The 18,948-nt window shown below is 38.3% G+C and overlaps 1 protein-coding gene across 1 annotated transcript in view; it reads left to right on the top strand.

The window, feature by feature from the left end:
* The first annotated feature begins 1,363 nt into the window (after positions 1 to 1,363).
* The window catches only part of grk4 (G protein-coupled receptor kinase 4), a 101,766-nt gene continuing 84,181 nt past the window's right edge, over positions 1,364 to 18,948 (top strand). The window contains exon 1 of the mRNA XM_088911219.1: positions 1,364 to 1,619. Within this exon, the coding sequence (XP_088767345.1) occupies positions 1,568 to 1,619 (52 nt within the window). The 5' untranslated portion in view covers positions 1,364 to 1,567. The remainder of the gene's footprint in view (positions 1,620 to 18,948) is intronic.

The following is an 18,948-nucleotide window of genomic DNA, read 5'->3' as shown; positions in this document are numbered from 1 at the left end:
GGGTGTAACCCTGGCGTCCTGGCCAAATTTCCCATTGGCCCTTACCACTTATGGCCTCCTAATAATCCCCATCTATGAATTGGCTTCATAACTCTGCTCTCCCCCCCACTGTTAACTCATGTGTGGTGAGCGTTCTGGTGCACTGTGGCTGCTGTCGCATCATCCAGGTGGATGCTGCACATTGGTGGTGGTGGAGGGGAGTCCCCATTACCTGTAAAGCGCTTTGAGTGGAGTGTCCAGAAAAGCACTATATAAGTGTAAGCAATTATTATTATTATAATTATAATGTAATATAAATTATTTTGCCTAGAATGAATACAGAACTGGCAGAGATAAAATGATTAAAATGTAATGCAAACAAGCCCACAATGCTGCGTAATGGCAAGAAGAATATCAATTAATCTGCATTCGAATAGAAGTGTGTTCTGAAAACAACTGAAACAAACCTTGTATTTCATGCATAATATCAATCCGTTGGGGCAGTTTAAGAGAAACAATCAAAGTATGTAAACAGGCCAGTGTTTGTGACTATAGATTCTGCATCACAAATATATGACCCAAACTGACCCATCTGGAGAGAGTGCACCACACTAAATAGAAGATAGAAAATGAAAACCTCTAGACTAAAAAAAAAACAGACCCCAGGGAAATAATATTTTCATACGATATTCTAAAAAGAATGATGAAAACGATCTCCAGAGTTGTTGTTTTTTCAGACAGCTCAAGAACAGAAACAAAAAGGCCCGAATATAATATAAAGAGGAAACAAATTAAAGATCAGTAAGGGGCACTGTTTTACACACAATGCCACATACAATATATTATGCAGACTGAAGAAGCTGTGGTGAGTTCGGTGTCGATTATTAAGAATGATTACACTATATAGAATTCCTAAGATTTGTAATAACAAATATTGTAAAGCTCTTTTTATAAAGGTGTCCACATACATCAAATAATTTACACCATGCGACTTATTTGGTAACGTATTGGACACACCATTACAGAACGCAAACAAAGCAATTAAATTAAAATGATGAAAACCAATACAGCGTTTTCACTTCATCAAAGAAAACGATTTAAGATTGTGCTAATAGAGACATTGGAAATATGGATCATACATTTAAACAAATGGCAACTTTAAAATAATTCTATTGGCTTTACCTATCGTCCGTTAATTCCGGATTTAATTAAGATACAAGTTGCTTTAGAGCACGTTCTATGAAGCGTAATGTTTGCGGTGTAGATACGGTTGCTGTACAGTATTGTAGGGCTGTAGGTTATTCTGTGGTTGTAGAATAAGCCCTCCCACTCCTGGCTTGCCTGTACGGGTGAGGGAGTGAGCAAAGCAGGAAGGAAGGCAAGGCATTGAATGCTAAAAAGGGGAGTTAATGTTCAAGCAGTGCTTAAGGTGGGGGGGTTTAACATCAAGCAATGGAGAGGTACAATTAACCTGATATGTGCCAAATCACAGTTTACGTTGATCGTCATACTCATCATCGGCACTGCCATCTTCATCTTTTTTACTAAGTGAGATGTATCAAGTCTGCATGGGATCCTAATACTGACAATGGAGATTGAAAATATCGTGGCCAACACTGTGCTACTGAAAGCCAGGGAAGGTAAGCAACACTCGGAAAAAAATAGGGGGTGAAAAAAGCCATAACCATAACAAAGGCTTGTCTGTGTTGTTCGTGGTTTGTATATGTTCTACGCAGTGCTTTTCGTTCGTATTTTTCCTAATGTAAATACCTGCCGATCCCTAAACGGAGCAAATGCAGTTTGATTTGTTTCCTTTTTATTTTTTATTCTTGAATGAAATGCATGATTGCACAAATCTAAGATCGATATTGGTATTGCGATAGAGGTACCTTACATTAAACAGAATCCATCGATAAATCGCGTTTTATTTGTGTTGTAACATGGGATCATAATACAGCGCGAGATGTTTCATAGCTTGATATTATTGCAGTCAGAGCGAATCTCGTATCTAAAATTCGATACTGATACGTTTGATACGAAACGCAGAATATCCATTGTTAATCCCAAAATAGTGAAAATTACATTTTCTATTGCATTTCAGAGGTTTTGCCGTTATCCTAAACTGACATGCTCTTTTTCAAATGTTAAAGCACAACATGTCATTATTTGACGCAGAACAGCTAGTATTTTACGGCTCTGCCATTTGAAAAGAACTTGCAGACTTGACCTGTGTTTTTTTGAGGTGGCAGTTTAAGGTTTGCACCAAGGCCTTTTAAAGATTAAGGGAGGCGAAATTGCCTATACCCCAGCTACGTGATCTTTACCTGGGAACGAAGCCCAACTGTAGCCCCAGGCTTCTCGTCCTCTAACATATAGAAAAAAAAGGATATACATTTCTACTAATGCGTACTCTCTCACACACACAATATCTATATACAGTCCATTAAATACATCCATAAATGCAAAACTGTTGAATACTGATGCTTTGTTACATTTTAAAGGCGCACAGCTCTCAATGGTTACATGTAATTTAGCACTATAGGGTGATTTGAGGTGGGGGGCGCTCGTTTAAAGTATATGTTGGAATATTTTTATGTTACATTTTGTAATGGGAATTAATGAGCAGTCATGAATTGGTCACGAAATATTTTCATCTGAGTGTTATTCCAGTTTTTGACGTCAGGAGAAAACGGTTGAAGAACTGCAACTTAAGGTTTCTGTAAAAAAATATTTTGTAGATATTTACATTAAAAAAGTGATTTAATCTTTTAGCTAATAGATTTTCAAATTTAAAAAGTACATTGGTGTAAAATTCATATCTATGTTTTAATGTTAAATACTATAGAAAGTATAACCCAGCCTTGTATTTAATTCTGACATTAATGTCCATTTCTATATGAGTAGGGGGAAAAGAAGACGAATATTGGAGGACTGTCTGATAAAATAAGTCGCACTCGTTTCAGTTATTTTCAGCATTTTGATAGAAGACGAGTTCATTTAGTTATCTACGTTCCTTTTAGTGACCTCTAGCAGATAGCAACAGTCCTGAGACATAGAGAAGTTTTCTTGAGTGACGACTAAGTTTATTTTAGAGATCGTGCTTTTCTAAAGTAGCGGACTGGCTGGAGAGTTTGACTAAGTATTTTATAAACAGCAATAGTACAGTGTGTATTAAGAAAAGATAAACAAAAACTGAGCAAATATGTTTTAGTTCTAGTCATATCGTGAATGTACCGAGATCATTACCTGTTACAACTGGGAGCTAGTAAGTCCTAAATACTATACGGTCCAGTTGTTAATTATTTTTGCAAAGGTTAATTTTTTGTAGGTTTTGGCGTGCACTATGCACACTTTTAAATAAATCAATATTTGTATACCAATACGTGAAGAGCAGAGTGAAATGAAACACGAAACACTGAATTCATTGATTTTATTTTCCGGGTAGACTTGGGACGTTTCACTGCAAAATGTTAATTGGTGTGAACACAAATTTAGCGGATGATTTTCAATTATTTGTTTTTAGAATAGAAATACGGATAGTTGTTGTTTATTTTCTGGGATCAGTGTGCAGTGCCTTTCCTTGTTTTGTGTAGAACAAAATGAAAAAGTAATTGCACTTAACCTATACTGAAACAGCTTACTCAGATCCCCTGTAGCTACTGTAGTTTTAGGTCCTCAGAGCCATCACATAGCAATAGTGCAGTCGTATGGGAGGATACTGTTAGTTGTACTGAAAACATCTGCTAGCCTACATGTGAGCAGTAGGAAAATGAATAGAAACTGTAGTCCGTCCCTTTATTTGACAAGTGCAAGACAAACCATTGAGAGATGCTACAGGTGGTAGTATGTTTTTTGTTGCTTGAATTAGATAAGTAAATCAGTAGATTCCTCGAAAAGCAAAGTTTGGCACACTGACCCTTCTCCCTGGGATATTTGTTATGAATAGTAAATTACTAGTAATGTAAATTTCCGGCATGTGCATATGTTTCAGTAATGCTTGTTTTTGTCGGGAAAATACTACAAAACAACATCTAATCTAATTGTGCACTCGATCCCTAAACATTTAGCTGTAGTCCTGACCAGCTCAATAGATGCACAAGTTGATTGAAAACATCTGTTAATAAAGCAATGGTCCATAGTACTGTCAGAGTATGACCGAAGTAGATTTTTTTTGGCTATTCCTTTTGCCTTTTGGAAAGAAGGAATGAGCTTTGCACTCTGTGATGTTGGGATACAACCCTGGTTCCTGAGAAAGCCCTAGGAAGTGGGTTTACTGGAGTTGTTTTCCTGGGATCTGATCCTGAGGATACAATAGACAAGCTCTTTGGGGTTCATGTGTGTTTCCACAACTTTGCCAAATAAGACTAGAATGTTGTGCCCAAACCTGACCATCAGCACAGAGAGTAAATTTACTCTTTGTACACAGGCACATGATTGACAGCAGTGTCTCTTTTTAAACATTTATTGTGTACATTTCAGAGAATTACAGGAGAAACACATGTGAGAAAGAATTTGAGATCGAGCAGAAAGTCACCGCATTGTGTTCTAATATAAATACAGTCCACGATTAAAGAATGTGACTTACTTTAGTCTTTTATTCAAGGTAGAGTTTTTTGATTATGCAGTGCTGTGTTTATGCTGGAATGTCCTTCCTCAAAAGCATTTTGTGTTTTGAAGCAGTATTTGGCAATTCAAAATAATTTGATGTTTTGATTGGAATTCACTGAGAAAAGAATGTAGTCCCATGAACGTAGTTAACAGATTTCTCGAGACCAATCATAACAAACTTTTTTTTCTTCTGTAAGGCAAGTTTTCATATTACTTATGATTGGGTGTGTTTACATCTGCATGAGACAGCGATGAAGATGTTGAGGGGAAGTGGTTATTCTACAGTTGAAATGTTTACCACTCGGAGATAAGTCTTGGGCGGAGTGCTTTCTCAGTGTGTTAATATAACAGAGCGCTGTGCCCAACAGATTTCTGAACATCCTCTGTGTGATGATGCTCTGCCTTACATTTCATAATGTACAGTACAGGACTCAATGGTACATCAGGGCTGCAGAAATGAATAATTATTTGCATTTACATGTTAGTAACTGTTGTATAGTTTAGCCTAATGTAGCACAAGAATTGAAAAGTCATTTGTAAATTATCTGAAAATAAAATAGTGAAGAAATATATCTGAATAGAATGCACTCTAACTGTGATCTGACACAAAACTAGACTTTATCATTCACATTACTTATTTTTAAAAGTGTCATGAAATGTTGTTGTGCGTTTATGAAGCAATTCTAGAAGGACTTGCAGAGGAATTAGCACAATATCTTTGCATGAGGAGAAACCGACAATTCCAATCCTTTTGGAAGTCCAAATCTTTTGGACTTTTTTCACCATCAGATCAAAGGAAATCCTAATACTGTATTATAATTTCTGTTTATTTTGCATGCAGATGATGTATCATGACACATACAGAAGCAAACTTTGCTGAAATCAAAGAGAACAATGTAATGTGGAATGTTTAATTCTAATTCGGAATTTTAATTCACACGTCGGATCCTACAAGTGTCCCAAGTCTTCACTAACCATTTTCACAAAATTCATTCTCAAGTTTCTTTTAGTATGTGCATTGTTTTACTTGCTTGCCTCTGTGAAATTGCTCTACTTTCTTTAGTCATTCTGAAGACGCATTTTTTTTATGGCCCTTGTCCGTTTATGTGTTATGAATGTATTCCTGACATCTGGAAGTGTTTCTGGTGACCTTAAAACTACCATCTCTCCTTTCTGAATTAATCTTGACAGTCATATACTTTTCAATTATCTTTCGATTGCTGAGTTGCATTTTTTAAAAGGTTGTGAAACATTTGTTTGCTCCCTGTATGTTGGCACATCTAGATGCTAATACCGATTATGTAGTGTTCAGCATTTTCAGAGTTTATTTTACAATGACATATTGTACCTCACTTCAAATGCAATTAGTAACCATTTCATGTTCACTAGATCCCAATGGGACGGCATGGTGGTGCAGCAGTTAGTATTGCTGCCTTGCAGCTCTGGGCCCTGGATTCAATTCTGGACCTGGGGCGCTATCTGTGTAGAGTTTCTCCCTGTGTTCACATGGGTTTTCTTCAGGTGCTCTGCTATATGCCTACAGTCCAAAGACATACTTGTAGGTTAATTGGTTGCTGGGATAAATGGCTTAGGTGTGACTGTGCATGGGGGTTCAGATAATTTTATAGTACAACTTTTTCTGTATTATTGTGGATTTCCTATTAAATATAAAGATTCCTGGACTTAAGTTCCTTTGATGCAGTGGTTCTGTTTGACTGCTCGGAGGCCTGGGCTTTCAATACTGGTCAAGGTGAATTTAACTCTGTTCCTCAAGCCATGCTTAGTCTGTTTCTGTTAGGGGTTTGCTCTGCCCATCTTGCCAAGTTAGCACAAGTGGAGTTAATACAATTAAAGACATACAATACAAATGAACAAGTAATAGGTTTATTCCATGCAGAAAAGAGAAGAAAGAAAACACAACGTTTCAGCCGTGGAGCCTTCTTCAGGTGTGAGAAAGACAGGGCAGTGAGCAAAGGTAATGGAGCAGGAGAACAAAAGCTAGGAGAGAGGAGGAGCAAGGGGTGGGAGCGGGGGACAGACAGAGTGGTCAATCAGGTAGTGTGAAGTCAGGATAGGTAAAGAGAGGTGTGAAATGAAACCTCCAATGAATAGAGAGAATTTAGAAGAAAATTAGTCTGTCATTGAGAGAAGGGGAAAGGTGTGATCCTAGCTGCAGGATAATTTTAGTTTCTGTAGTCTTTCTGATGTGGGAGTTAGGAAAACCATCTTTGAGAACACAGACGGAGAGATTAGAGTGGTCGTGGCTGTCAGAGGTGAAATGAGAAACAAAAGGCTCGGAGAAATCTTTAATCTTCACAGCCCTAACATGTTCTCTGAAGCGGTCTCCGAGTCTCCTTCCTGTTTCCCCAATCTAGGTGGCTGGGCATTTACTGCAAGAGATACAGTAAATAAGGTTGCTGGAGGTACAAGATGTCATCTGAGTGATCCGGAATTGTCCTGAGGGGCCTTGAATGAGTGTGGTGTTAGATAATTACTTGCACGTGGTAGAGCAAGTTCTGTTGCAAGGGAAAGTGCCTGGTGTGGATGGTTGCTGAGGGCGGTCAAGGGAGCTGTGAACAAGAAGGTAACGCAGATTAGGTGGTCTGCGATATGAGATGATGGGGTGGTCAGAAAAGAGGGCCCCAGTGGTGGGATCAGCGTGTAGGATTGAATAGTTGTCATTAAAAGTTGTCGATAGAAAGTGTGTTGGGGTGATGGGGAAGCACCAAAGAAAAGCGGTTGTTAGGGCGGGAGTTCCTGCTCGAGTTGATGGTCCAAGGGGTCTTTTTGGCTCGGGCAAGGGCCGTGTCAATAACACTGCTAGGGTATCCTCTGTTGATAAAGTAGTAGAGTGGATAAAAGAGTACATTTTGAGTGCTTGGTTCTGGAAATTGATGTCGTTGCTGCAGAGTCTTAGTAGTCAAATGAACTGGTGAAATGAGCTATACAGGAGATAGTTGTGTGAATCAGTGGGTTTATAATAGACCAAAGTAGAGAGTCGGGGGTAGTTAATGGAGAAATTGATGTCTAGAAACGGAAGAATAGCGGAAGATATGTTAACTGTATATTTGAGGGACAGGTGGCAGTTGGTGAAGTGATGCAGAAAGTGTTCAAGCTGGTCGTCAGAGCATGTGGCAGCACCGCCGCAGTCATCAATGTATCGCTTGTAGAGGTCGGGGACAAAGCCAGCGTAGGAAGCAAAGAAGTGTTCTTCTACCCAGCCGACAAAAATATTGGCATAGCTGGGTCCCGTTCTGGTGCCCATGGTGACTCCACTAACTTGTTGGTAAAATAGGTTATTGAATGAGAATGCAAATCAGTGTGAGAACCAATTCTGCAAACAAAACACAAAAAGTAATTAAATAGATAAGTTAGATAAATAACAGTGGGGTCTGATAGAGTGACAATGAGATGTGCATGTTATCAAAAGCTAGAATGCAAAAGTTATGAGCATAGTTTCGTACAGCTACATGTCAGCAAATAAGTTACAGAGTAATTGCATCTTTAATGTTCTTTTCAAGTTGGAACAAGTGTATTTTGAGTGTAGTGTATCTCTTAATCGAGTTAGAAGTAGGGTTAGAATAGCCATTAACTGTTAACTCTAATTATTATTGCTATTGAAATGACCTAAATAAAAGTGTTTGAGTTGTAGGCTGGATGTACAGTAGTTCCAAACTTTATCAGCTTAATTTGTCGTTCTGGCTATTGGTTGACCTAATACTAAATCTCCAGTATCACCAACACAAATCCACCTCAATATTTCACGATAAGAACAAAAAACAGAATTTGAATAATTTCTCAACAGTAAAAATAACTTTAATGGAACTTTCTAAGGAGAACTATAACTGTTATTAAACAATTTGACACCTTGTCCAAGTTCTGTCTGAGCCTATAAATTCATTGGATTAATAGATTTACCTGGCATATTTAAATTAATCATCGAGAAGAGCTTAAACGTTTAAAACCTTTTTGATTGATTTAAGTTGAAGCAGCTTAACTTGTGAACCAATTTATATATTATCAAAGACCAAAACCCAGCTCTAAGTCTGGAAACTTCCGTCTTTGCTTCTAAAACCTAACTGAAATAATGGTGGTGAGACCATCCATTGAACAATACCTTGTAGTTACGTATGTAATTGTACCTTGAAATTGGAGTACATTTAATCATTGCCCAGAACAGTTATTCCTAGACTAACAAAGTTTGATCAATGCTTGTTGGGGTTCAAAATGATTTTAGAAATGGGGCCATTGCCTGAGTGGTTATCTTAGCTTAACATGGCTTTTGCCCAGTGGTATGTTCTAGAAAGGTTGATGCAACTCACCTGCACAGCCTGGGAAACCATCAGTAGTCAGGTAAGAGAACTCAAAAAACGATAAGCTTAGAGAAACATAGGCGCTGTTAGCACAGAGAGCAAACACGTGATATGGTCTGGTTAGGACTAAGCAGCATTTTGAACCTATTTAAATGATTTCTAGCACTGCTGTAGTTTTCTGACAGTCAGAACTTGGGCATTTTCTCTTTCTACTGTGTTAGCCAATTTCTCTCACAGGGCACATACCCACACTTCTTGAACTGACCTCTGTTGTTATATCTTTGCCCTGTAAATGACATGCAAGCATAACTTGTGAATAAAGGATAAAAACTGAAGGCACTAACCACTATCTTGTCATAATAAAGCAGTCAAGCAGTCAGTTTGAGCTGGGGCTCAAATATCTGCCCTATTTGCTTTATTTCTTGTGGGAAATTTGTGTCCGACTAACAACCTTTCACCTTATAGGGGATTTTTCTAGAATGCCCCTATCGTGTTAGTGTGGGAATATCTGTACTTTGAATTACTTAAGTGCTAATTGTTGTAGAGTTGTGCGTTTGGTTTAGTTGACATCTTGAGTTTTCAGACTAAAAAGCAGGTTGATCAGTCATTTAATATTATATCAGAAGTTCCAATTCTTTCAAAGGTTCCGATTCTTCCAGAGCACACATACCATGATAGGATAGTACAATTCTGTGAAAACTTGTTCTCCTTTTTTTTCAGATTTTTGAATTTCTGCATATTTTCACCACTGAATGTTATCAAAGCTTCATGTGGATCCTAGCGATATATTAAGGGAGTGAACAAATAACACCAAAGTTTGGTGCTTGTTCCATTTATTTCTTAAAGTCATCCAGCAATCGAGGATCCAAAAATCGATTTGGGCCAGCCCTGCTTTATATAAAAAACTCACAGTCTTTAGCTCTTATCGTCATAGTGAAGTTCTTACCACACAGAATCTAGAAGCACATCATGTACCACTCAAAAGAATTCCTGAAAACCCCAGGAAAAAGTCATTGGTGCCTGACAGACTGGAAAAGGTTACAAAACCATTCCTGAAACCACTTCAGCAGTGTGGAGTATTGGTTGAGCCTCTGGACTTGTAGCTGGAAGATTGTGGATTTTGATCTCAGGTGGGACACTACTGGTGTACTGTGAACTATATTTCATATATATCTTTAAGTGAGGCCCCTCACTTAGATTGCTTCAATAAAATCTCCAGTTTTATAAATGGACACAAATATAAGTTGTTGAACTTTTTTTTAAAAGCTCACAGTCAAACAATTAAATAATAAGCGCACACATTTTTATCATTTCAATATTTATCTGTGAACGACGTGGTTTATTGTGAAATTATAGGGGTAGCGCACAGCATTTGCAAAACAGCCAATTTAAAAGAACTTGTAATGTACAAACGTTGCAGTACATGAGGCAAGCAATCATTTCCTGTTTTTGAAAAAACAGAATTCAATGTGACCTTGTTGTTTTACGATTCAGAAAATTGCTGTTTTAAAAACTATTCCCTGCATTTTATGTGATTTAGATTAGTAAAAGAATTACTAACATTCTGTCATCTCCTGTCCAAGCTTTAATCCAATTTTTTTTGTTAACATGTGGAAGAAATTTTTAAAGTACTATTACTAACTTTTATTTATTACTCGGGATTACTCTGTTGATAATAAATGTCGAAAAAAGACAACTGTGCCTTGAAATGATTTTGCTCTATATACTTGTTTTTTTGTCATTTATTTACTTGTGCTAAGTTATATTACTCTATCTTCAGAACCAAATGGAATATGTGAGAGTTAAGAATCTCTTTCATGTGGCTATAGTATGTAAATAATAAACTCAAGATCTCAGATATTACTGCGTAATAGTAAGAATGTCCGTGGAAATGTTATGATGGTTACTATGTGTATGAAAAATTATTGAAGTTATAGTGATTGTTGCACCGTAATTGATTTAAATGTTGATTTACATATAGTTGCATGAATCTTAGCAGAACTATTTGATATAGTTTTTAGATTTTTGCCAAATCATAAAAGCCCCCTTGCTTCTAACACACTATTAATTTAAGAAATGTAACTTTTCTTGCTTGTTTTTTGGTTGGTGGTTCAAAATATTTACGGTATATAAACATTGTCAACATAATATGGGCACCTGCAAGTCTTAGTAAAATTAATTTATTAAGACAAATTGAGAATTTCAAATTAGTTTTGTCGCACCTCACTGCGGCTCGTGACTACAAATCCCAAGAGCACTCAAGTGAGAATGAGGAATTGTGGGCAGATTCCTTAGACCCACCCTTAAACTCACCTGCCTTCGATCCACACTGACCCTGGTTGGTGTGTCCCTTGCCATCCGCACTGCAGGCTCCCTGGAGGTAACAGGGGTAGCTGTGTCTCTGAGCCCAGCTTGCCAGATAATCCTACCATACCCACAGTGACAGTTGCCATCTCTTGTGAAGCCCCACTCATAATTAACTAGCGGCATTACCCAGGACTCGTCTCGAACCAGCAAACAAATGCATCTCAACACTCGGCCTGCACTGGGGTGAGTGCCTTTACCAGCTGAGACAGCTTGGAGAGTCCAGAAATAATTAATTGAATTTCAGTAGTTGACTTATACAACAATTTATCTGTTTTTGTTTTATTATGTATGCTTTACTGACAGGATGGCAGAGAGGTTAGTTCTCACAGCCTGGGTTCAGTCCCTGCTTGGTGTTTGTATGTGCTCTCCGTGTTCGCATAAGTTGCTCTGGTTTCCTCCCACAATCTGAAGACGTACTATTAGGTTGATTGGCAAAGGACTGGTATCCTGTCCAGAGTGTTTCCTGCCTTGCACCTTTCGATTTCTGGGATAGGCTCCTCCCAGTTGTGCTTGTGGTACCTTTTTTGATGGGAGAAGCAGAAAGGCTGCAGATAGTTAATTTCAGATCCCGAAAATTGCGAATCAGGAGAACCATGTGAAACTCTGTGGTCAGTCAGCAGCTCTTTTCTGTTAGGTGAGGGAAGAGCAAAAGTGTCAATGTGAAACTGTGAAAAAGTTAAGTAAGATATGACTGTAATATCTTAGAAATGGCCATGTATCCAAAATTGATGCTCACAAGGAAGAGTAATCTGAAAAGAATGTGAATGTGTTTTGAGATATTTCGTTTGGATAACACAACATATAGTAAATATAGTGATTATGCACGCAAAAAGCATTATCCATGAAAAGAACAAAAAAAAGCAAGATAAGATAAGAATTTACACTGATTGCTTGAAAGTCAATTTTTCAAGTCAAGTTTCTAGTGATTAGCTGCTTTAAATTTCACAGAGAAGTGAAAAATCAAGAGATTGTCTTCAGAGCCTAGTATTATGGAAAGGGTTGTTTTTAAAAAGGGGTTTCTGCAGTATAGGGCAGTGGTTCCTAACCTTAGTCCTGTGGGGCGCTGCATCTGCTGGCTTTCATTGTAACCACGCTGCTCATAGCTGGTGCTGTCATCTTCTTGCTTGGTTAGACTTCTGTTTCCCTATTTCTGCATTCAGACCTTGTGTTAGAAAAATACCTGACTTCAAGCATCTAGTTCCCATCAGCGTCTTCATACAGAGCATTATGCAATCCCACCTCAGCCTGCTTGCTCTTATTTACAATTGATCAATTGATCATGAAGAGATATAAGTTGGAGTGGCAATGTATGAAATAATATTTTTTTCCTGTTGCAGTGAACTATTTGGGTACCTTTTATCTCACTCACCTGAATGAAGTCATTTCTGTAACTCTTAAAACACTTGATACCAATTACCAGTCCAGACAAACATTTTAAGACCTGAAGGCAATTTCAGAAATATTCTTCAAATGGAAAACAGACATCAACTTGCCTGTGATTAGGGCCTCAGCTAGAGCAAAAGCTAGCAGGACACAGGGGTCCTTCAGGACTGGTTGACAACCACTGGTTTAGGAAGCTGTCTTCAATGCTATATGAACATTTCACCTCCAGGAGGTGGTGAGATTGAGAGTAGTAAATGTGTGTTCCCAGTTTATTGTGCTACGTTGTTATAGTCAATAATCATTTTGTTATAACAAAATCAGTTCTGCCAGTATAATTGTATGAAGCATGAATTTAGAGCGAAAAGTGCCCCAAACGGACAGATGATTGCTGCTCAGTAACATCTACTTGTGGTGGAGGGGAGTCCCCATTACCTGTAAAGTGCTTTGAGTGGAGTGTCCAGAAAGTGTAAGCAATTATTATTATTATAAGAAGCATTAAAATGGAAGATTATGGGGCGCGTGGGTGGCCAAACAGGTGAAGGAACATGCTCTGAGCGCTGGATGAACTCAGTGATCCTGACTTGGCCAGTTCAAACCTAGGTCAGGCCAGACTGTGACGGAGATTAAATTTCACATTTGGCTCAACATCACTAGGCGGTGGGCTGGAGATTAGTTGGCTCCTATTGGATCCCAATAAATCAATGGCACCTGGGATCTCTGGTCACCTGCTGGCTCCCAGTGCCATCAGTGAGGTCAAATGTATAACTCCATGTGCAGGAAGGTCAGAGAGGCCTGCCTGCACTCCCTCTTTATCAGTTCAGTTGAGTGTCATATGCACAAGTGCAATGAAATGCGTATTTGTATTTGCTCCGATGCAAAGAATACAAAGACATTAAGGAAACACCAAAAACATAAACACAGAACAGCAGCAGCAGCAACAACAAGTTAAATAACCTACATCTTAGAAATACCGTCCTTCGGATGAGATATAAAACCGAGGTCCTGTCTCTCTGTGGTCATTAAAAATCCCAGGGCGTTTCTCGAAAAGAGCAGGGGTGTAACCCCGGCATTCTGGCCAAATTTCCCATTGGCCTTTACCAATCATGGCCTCCTTATAATCCCCATCTATGAATTGGCTTCATTACTCTGCTCTCCTCTCCACTGATAGCTGATGTCTGGTGAGTGTTCTGGTGCACTATGGCTGCTGTCGCATCATCCAGGTGGATGCAGAACATTGGTGGTGGTGGAGGGGATCCCCATTACCTGTAAAGCGCTTTGAATGGAGTGTCCAGAAAAGCACTATGTAAGTGTAAGCAATTATTAATTATTATTATTAGTAAACCCCATCAGTGTTAGTAGGGGTAGAGTTCAGTAATCTGATAGTTTGTGGGAAGAAACTGTCTCTTAATCTGGAAGTTTGTGCCTTTATGCTCCTGTAACGCTTACCAGAGGGAAGGGGGGAGAAAAATGAGAAACCAGGATGACTGGTATCCTTAGCGATACTTCCAGCCTTCCTGAGACAGCGAGTTGTCCACAATAGAGGGGAGCTGTACTCCAATGATGGGCTGGGCTGATCTGATCACTTCCTGTAATGCCTTCCGGTCAGCTGGTGCCGAACCACACTGTAATACCACACGTGAGCACACTCTCAATAGCGCACCTATAAAATGTGGTAAGGACAGTTGAAGATAGACCAAATTTTTTCAGCTGTTACCCGGTAGGTACAGTATAGGGGTCATCAATGTGAGCCGAGATGTTAAGGGTGAGAAAGTGAGTAAAAGCTAGTTACCATGCTAGCTGTAAGCAAGGCAAAGTTCATAATTGTCCCTGTTCTTCCATTCTTTATGCAGGTCCCATAATTCAGCTATTTGATTTTGTTTGCGAGGTTGGACTGTTTTCATTTGGACAGTGTTGTAAATTAGAAGTCGCATTTTCCACCCAGAATCTTCTCTGCCTGCCTACAGTTATCAGGGTTGTTACTTACTCACCGTCTGGATCAGCTCCCTTCTTCTCCACACATGTGGAAAAGGCTTTAGTCCCATCCTGCTGTGAACGGCTGTGGCGGTTTAGATAACAGTTGTCGGTGGTTGAATTTATCAAGCTGAAACTTCTTTTTCCTTTCTCTGTCGCTTCATGTCTTGATCCTGCACTCCGGTCTGACCACAGAGTCCGGCTGTCGACAAATTGGTCTTTTCTCCGCAGGACAGAAGCGTAGCAGGAATCAGTGTCGTGTTTCTTAGGAATTCCGTTGTGTATGTGCTGTCCTCTGTGCAGTTAGCTTGTCCCACAGGTGTGAGATCTTTTGTTTAGCTTTCCTTCTATACATTTGCATGTCATTTACAGGAGCCCTAAACATTTCAATTAAGGAATACTTCCTGTTGTTTCCTACATTTAACCATTTCACTCCAAAATATGCATTTCTCGGATGGCCTTGTGTTATAAATATATATTATCTGTACTAGGAACTGCTAGATTCTATTTGTGTTACTTTATAATACACTGTTAAATTCAAAGTCACCAACAAAGTCACCAACAACATGTAAGAAGCTGAACACTTCTCAGAGGTCAAAAGTATATTTTTTGTAAATATTTTTTCAGAGTATTTTGGCTGTTGATTGTGAAGGAATGCAATTAGTGCTGAGAGGAACTTAATAAAGTAAAGCAAAAGCAAAAAAGTAGTAATCAGTCGTAATAAAAACACATCTTATAAGGTAAGCCATTTATTTAAGAGACCCAAGTTACTTGTATTTAGAAAGTCTGTCGACTCTCCATCAAACCAAACACAAAAGCAGAGGCCATTACAGTCTGACATGACCATAGTTAGACCCTTGAATGAACATAGGCGAGCTATTTGTTTTCTCATGCATCACAGTTGTTTGTTTACATTGTGAGAAATTGTGTTCATGCTTAGAATGATTTATATAAAATCATGAACTCATTGTAGAATTTTGTATATTTTTCTAAACGGGCAGCATTTTATTCTCTTATGTCAGAACCCAGTAAGAAATGTTGCCGTTAAATAGGAATGGCTGTCTAAAAATTTTTTTTAAAATTTCTTTTAAGTAATAGATTTGGGTTTGTTTAAATGTGATAAAGAAGTACCATTTTCTAAAAGTAAGATTTTTAGTTTTGTGCTAAATTAACCAAACACCCTGAAAAATGAGTTACTACAAAAATATCCATAAGTTGTTACTTCATACATGCATTATATTTCTTATGGCAGTGCATGAGTCTGTTATGCTACCTTTTCGGATTCAGTCTGCATTTTTTAAAGTCACAAGTGCATTACAAAAGTTTCATGCCTGAAATAATTTCCTTAATGCATTAGGCTCTTACTTGGTTTGCCACATGTGATATTTAGTAGTATTAGAAATCATACTAAGCACTTCCAGTGTTCAAAGAGTAGATTAAAAAGAGATTGCCAATAAAAAATGAATAGTTTTTGTTTGAAAAGATTTCACTGCACATAATGTGGTAACAATCCATTTAATCTCAGCAAAACATGGATTAAGTACTGCTCAGTGTACTCGCACAATACATGCTGTAGGTGTTTGCACACTGACTGCAATCATTATGCATCTTTACATTATGTTGTGTATTGTGCATGGGTTACTTCACTAACATTATTATTAGGATATCATACAGAAGCAGAATTTCTCTGTGATTTGTGGAAAAACACAGTAGGTAGTTCCCAGAGAGTTACCACATTTGTTGCTTGTCAGATGTCTTTTAACTTGCTGTGAAAATGCTGTGAATTTGCCATGTACTGTGATTTAGAATTTAAAGAGTGACTGAAAACACAACCATCTGTTAATGAAATGTATCCAGACTATACCATTATTGTTATCTAATTAAAAATAAATGTACTGATCAGACAAAAAAGTGTTTGAAGTGTTGAAGTGTTTAAAGAATTCTTTTAGGCTAAGTGAAAGATTTGCATAGTCTTGAAAAATCCTTTGCTGCTTTTTAACAGTTTTCATTTTTTCACCTTTTTTTTGCTTTCAATTTTTGACCTCTGAGCTATTTCAGTGACTTGTGGGTTGTTTTCAGGTTGTCAGCTGTCTGCCATCCACTGCCATTCAGGGAATGTGGCTTTATCTTGGTTTGTTTGCCACAAGACTGCTGGGTGCTGTCTGTCAGTCATGTTCATTGTTTTTTTTCTGGTCCTGTTAAAACAAACTGTGTCTTAGAAGGAAGTTCACAGTTCCTATGTTACTCGTGTAAGACAGCTGAACCCTTAGTATTGTTTTTTCTTGTGGCCCCTTAGACTGCAAATCAATTCCTATTTTTATGTGAAAGCTGTACTGTATTATAATGCAGATGGTTCTATCACCGTTATATATCAAACATGAATCATTGCGTAACAATTTATACGTTCATACTGGCCTTTAGTACTTAGAAATTTAAGATAAACAGTACCGCCTTGTCTAATTAAAAAAAAAGAATTTCAAGCACTGTGTGAACACCATAGTTCGTTTCTGATGCTTTAAATTGGGTCCTCTCTAAGCATGTGATCTGCATTACATCTTCTTGTTTGCTGGGGGTTTTCATCATATGATGCAGATTTGATATCACATGTAGTGGTGTAACCACAGGAAGTGGGTCTGAAAACAGTGGCTTTTGTCTATATGTTTTGTCCAATTGGAAAATGCCATTTGGAACGTAAAATGCAGTGTTTTCACTTAAGGGCAGCTGTAACATCATAGCATGAGAGTGTGTGGCATGTTGCACTGATGGTATAGGTAATGGCAAACTGCAGCACCTGCAGTGTATTAGAAAGTTTTGCCTCGAGCTGCACAGTGTGATGATTTGAGTGGAGTGCCCAGAAAAGAGCTACATAAGTGTAAGCGTTTACTATTATCATTATTTTTATGATTTGTTTGGTTCTCCCCTCACCCTATCTCAATCTCATTAGCTATGCATTAAATATGGATATGGCAACATGGTGGTGCAGTGGTTAGCTTTGCTGCCTCGCAGGACAGGGGCCCTGGGTTCAGTTCCAAGACAGCTATATGCGTGGAGTTTGCATGTTTTCCCCATGTTCAGTTGGGATTCATCTGGGTACTCTGGTTTCCTCCCACAATCCACAGACATACTGGTAGGTTAATTGGCTTCTGGGAGAATTGGCCTTGCTGTGTGTATGTGTCTGTGCTTATGTGCGTGTCTGCCCTACAGTGGACTGGCATCATGTCCAGGGTCTATTCTGCCTTGCATGCCAGGATAGGCTCCGGCTCCCCTGCGACCCTGTATTGGATAAAGCAGTTTGAAAATGGATGGATGGAAATATGGATATTTAATATATGGATATAATATCTCTAACTGCTGTGTGCTTCCACCCAAGTGGGAATGTTTGCAGTACTGCTTTCCTTTGTTCTCTTGCTCTTCATGCTGGGTCAGAGACTTCGGGTAAAAAAATGGCTGGCGCTAAAACAGTTCAGAGACACCACAGAAAATCTCGATATGCTTGCGAAACCAGACCACATAGCAGGTCTGTAGATGAGCTAGATCTCTGTAGGCCTTGTACAAATATGGATTCATCTGCAAACTACATTATGTCTGAAGTCTTCATGTTTTATTAAATAGGAATGGAAAAACAAAGTCATATGGTATACATAAAGAAACATGATAGTGAAATTAGTTTCTTTCTCTGGTCATTAGTGTCGTATTTTTCAGAATCAAGTGTTCCCCTGTGAGCTGTTGTACGCAGGTTGAGATCAAGTCCATTGGAAACAATTTGTCATGTGTAATCCTGAGGAAACCATAACGTTAAGAAATTGTCATATTAAGAATAATGGAACCCAGGTTTCAGAGCTTTTGGTGGTTTGTTCACCTTTGACACTGAATTTTCCTCATCAACACGACAATAATTTTGTTAGTCAGAAACAAAACAAATCTATGACCCTGTTGTCAAAGTTTAAACTTTGTTTGGAAGTGAAAATCTGAACTCTTCAACTCAGCATTTGTCTAAGTGCTAATTAAAAGAGGAAAAAATGATGGAAAGAAAATTAACTACCTTACAGGAAATTGCCTTACATGCAATGCAATTTAGAACTATTGTAGATTATGTGTTGTAGAACAGAGCTGTACAAAGAGAAGACAAAGGCTGTCCAAATATTTGTGTAGATGGCGATCTCTGCCATGCTACAGTATAGTTATTCTTTCGGTTCTCAAAAGCTAGAAAACCCAATTAAAATGTGTGGAAATAAAGAAAAACAACACACAAAGATATTTGGACTCAAGTCAGAGTGTAAACTACTGCCAGGCCAAAGGATTTGAAGGTATATTTTTACAGTACAGC

The sequence above is a fragment of the Atractosteus spatula genome, chromosome 1 (assembly GCF_055471065.1).
Source record: "Atractosteus spatula isolate fAtrSpa1 chromosome 1, fAtrSpa1.hap1, whole genome shotgun sequence".
In the NCBI taxonomy this organism is placed as follows: Eukaryota; Metazoa; Chordata; class Actinopteri; order Semionotiformes; family Lepisosteidae; genus Atractosteus; species Atractosteus spatula.
The sequence above is the reverse complement of the archived record's forward strand: the minus strand, read 5'-3'. Positions and strand labels throughout refer to the sequence as shown.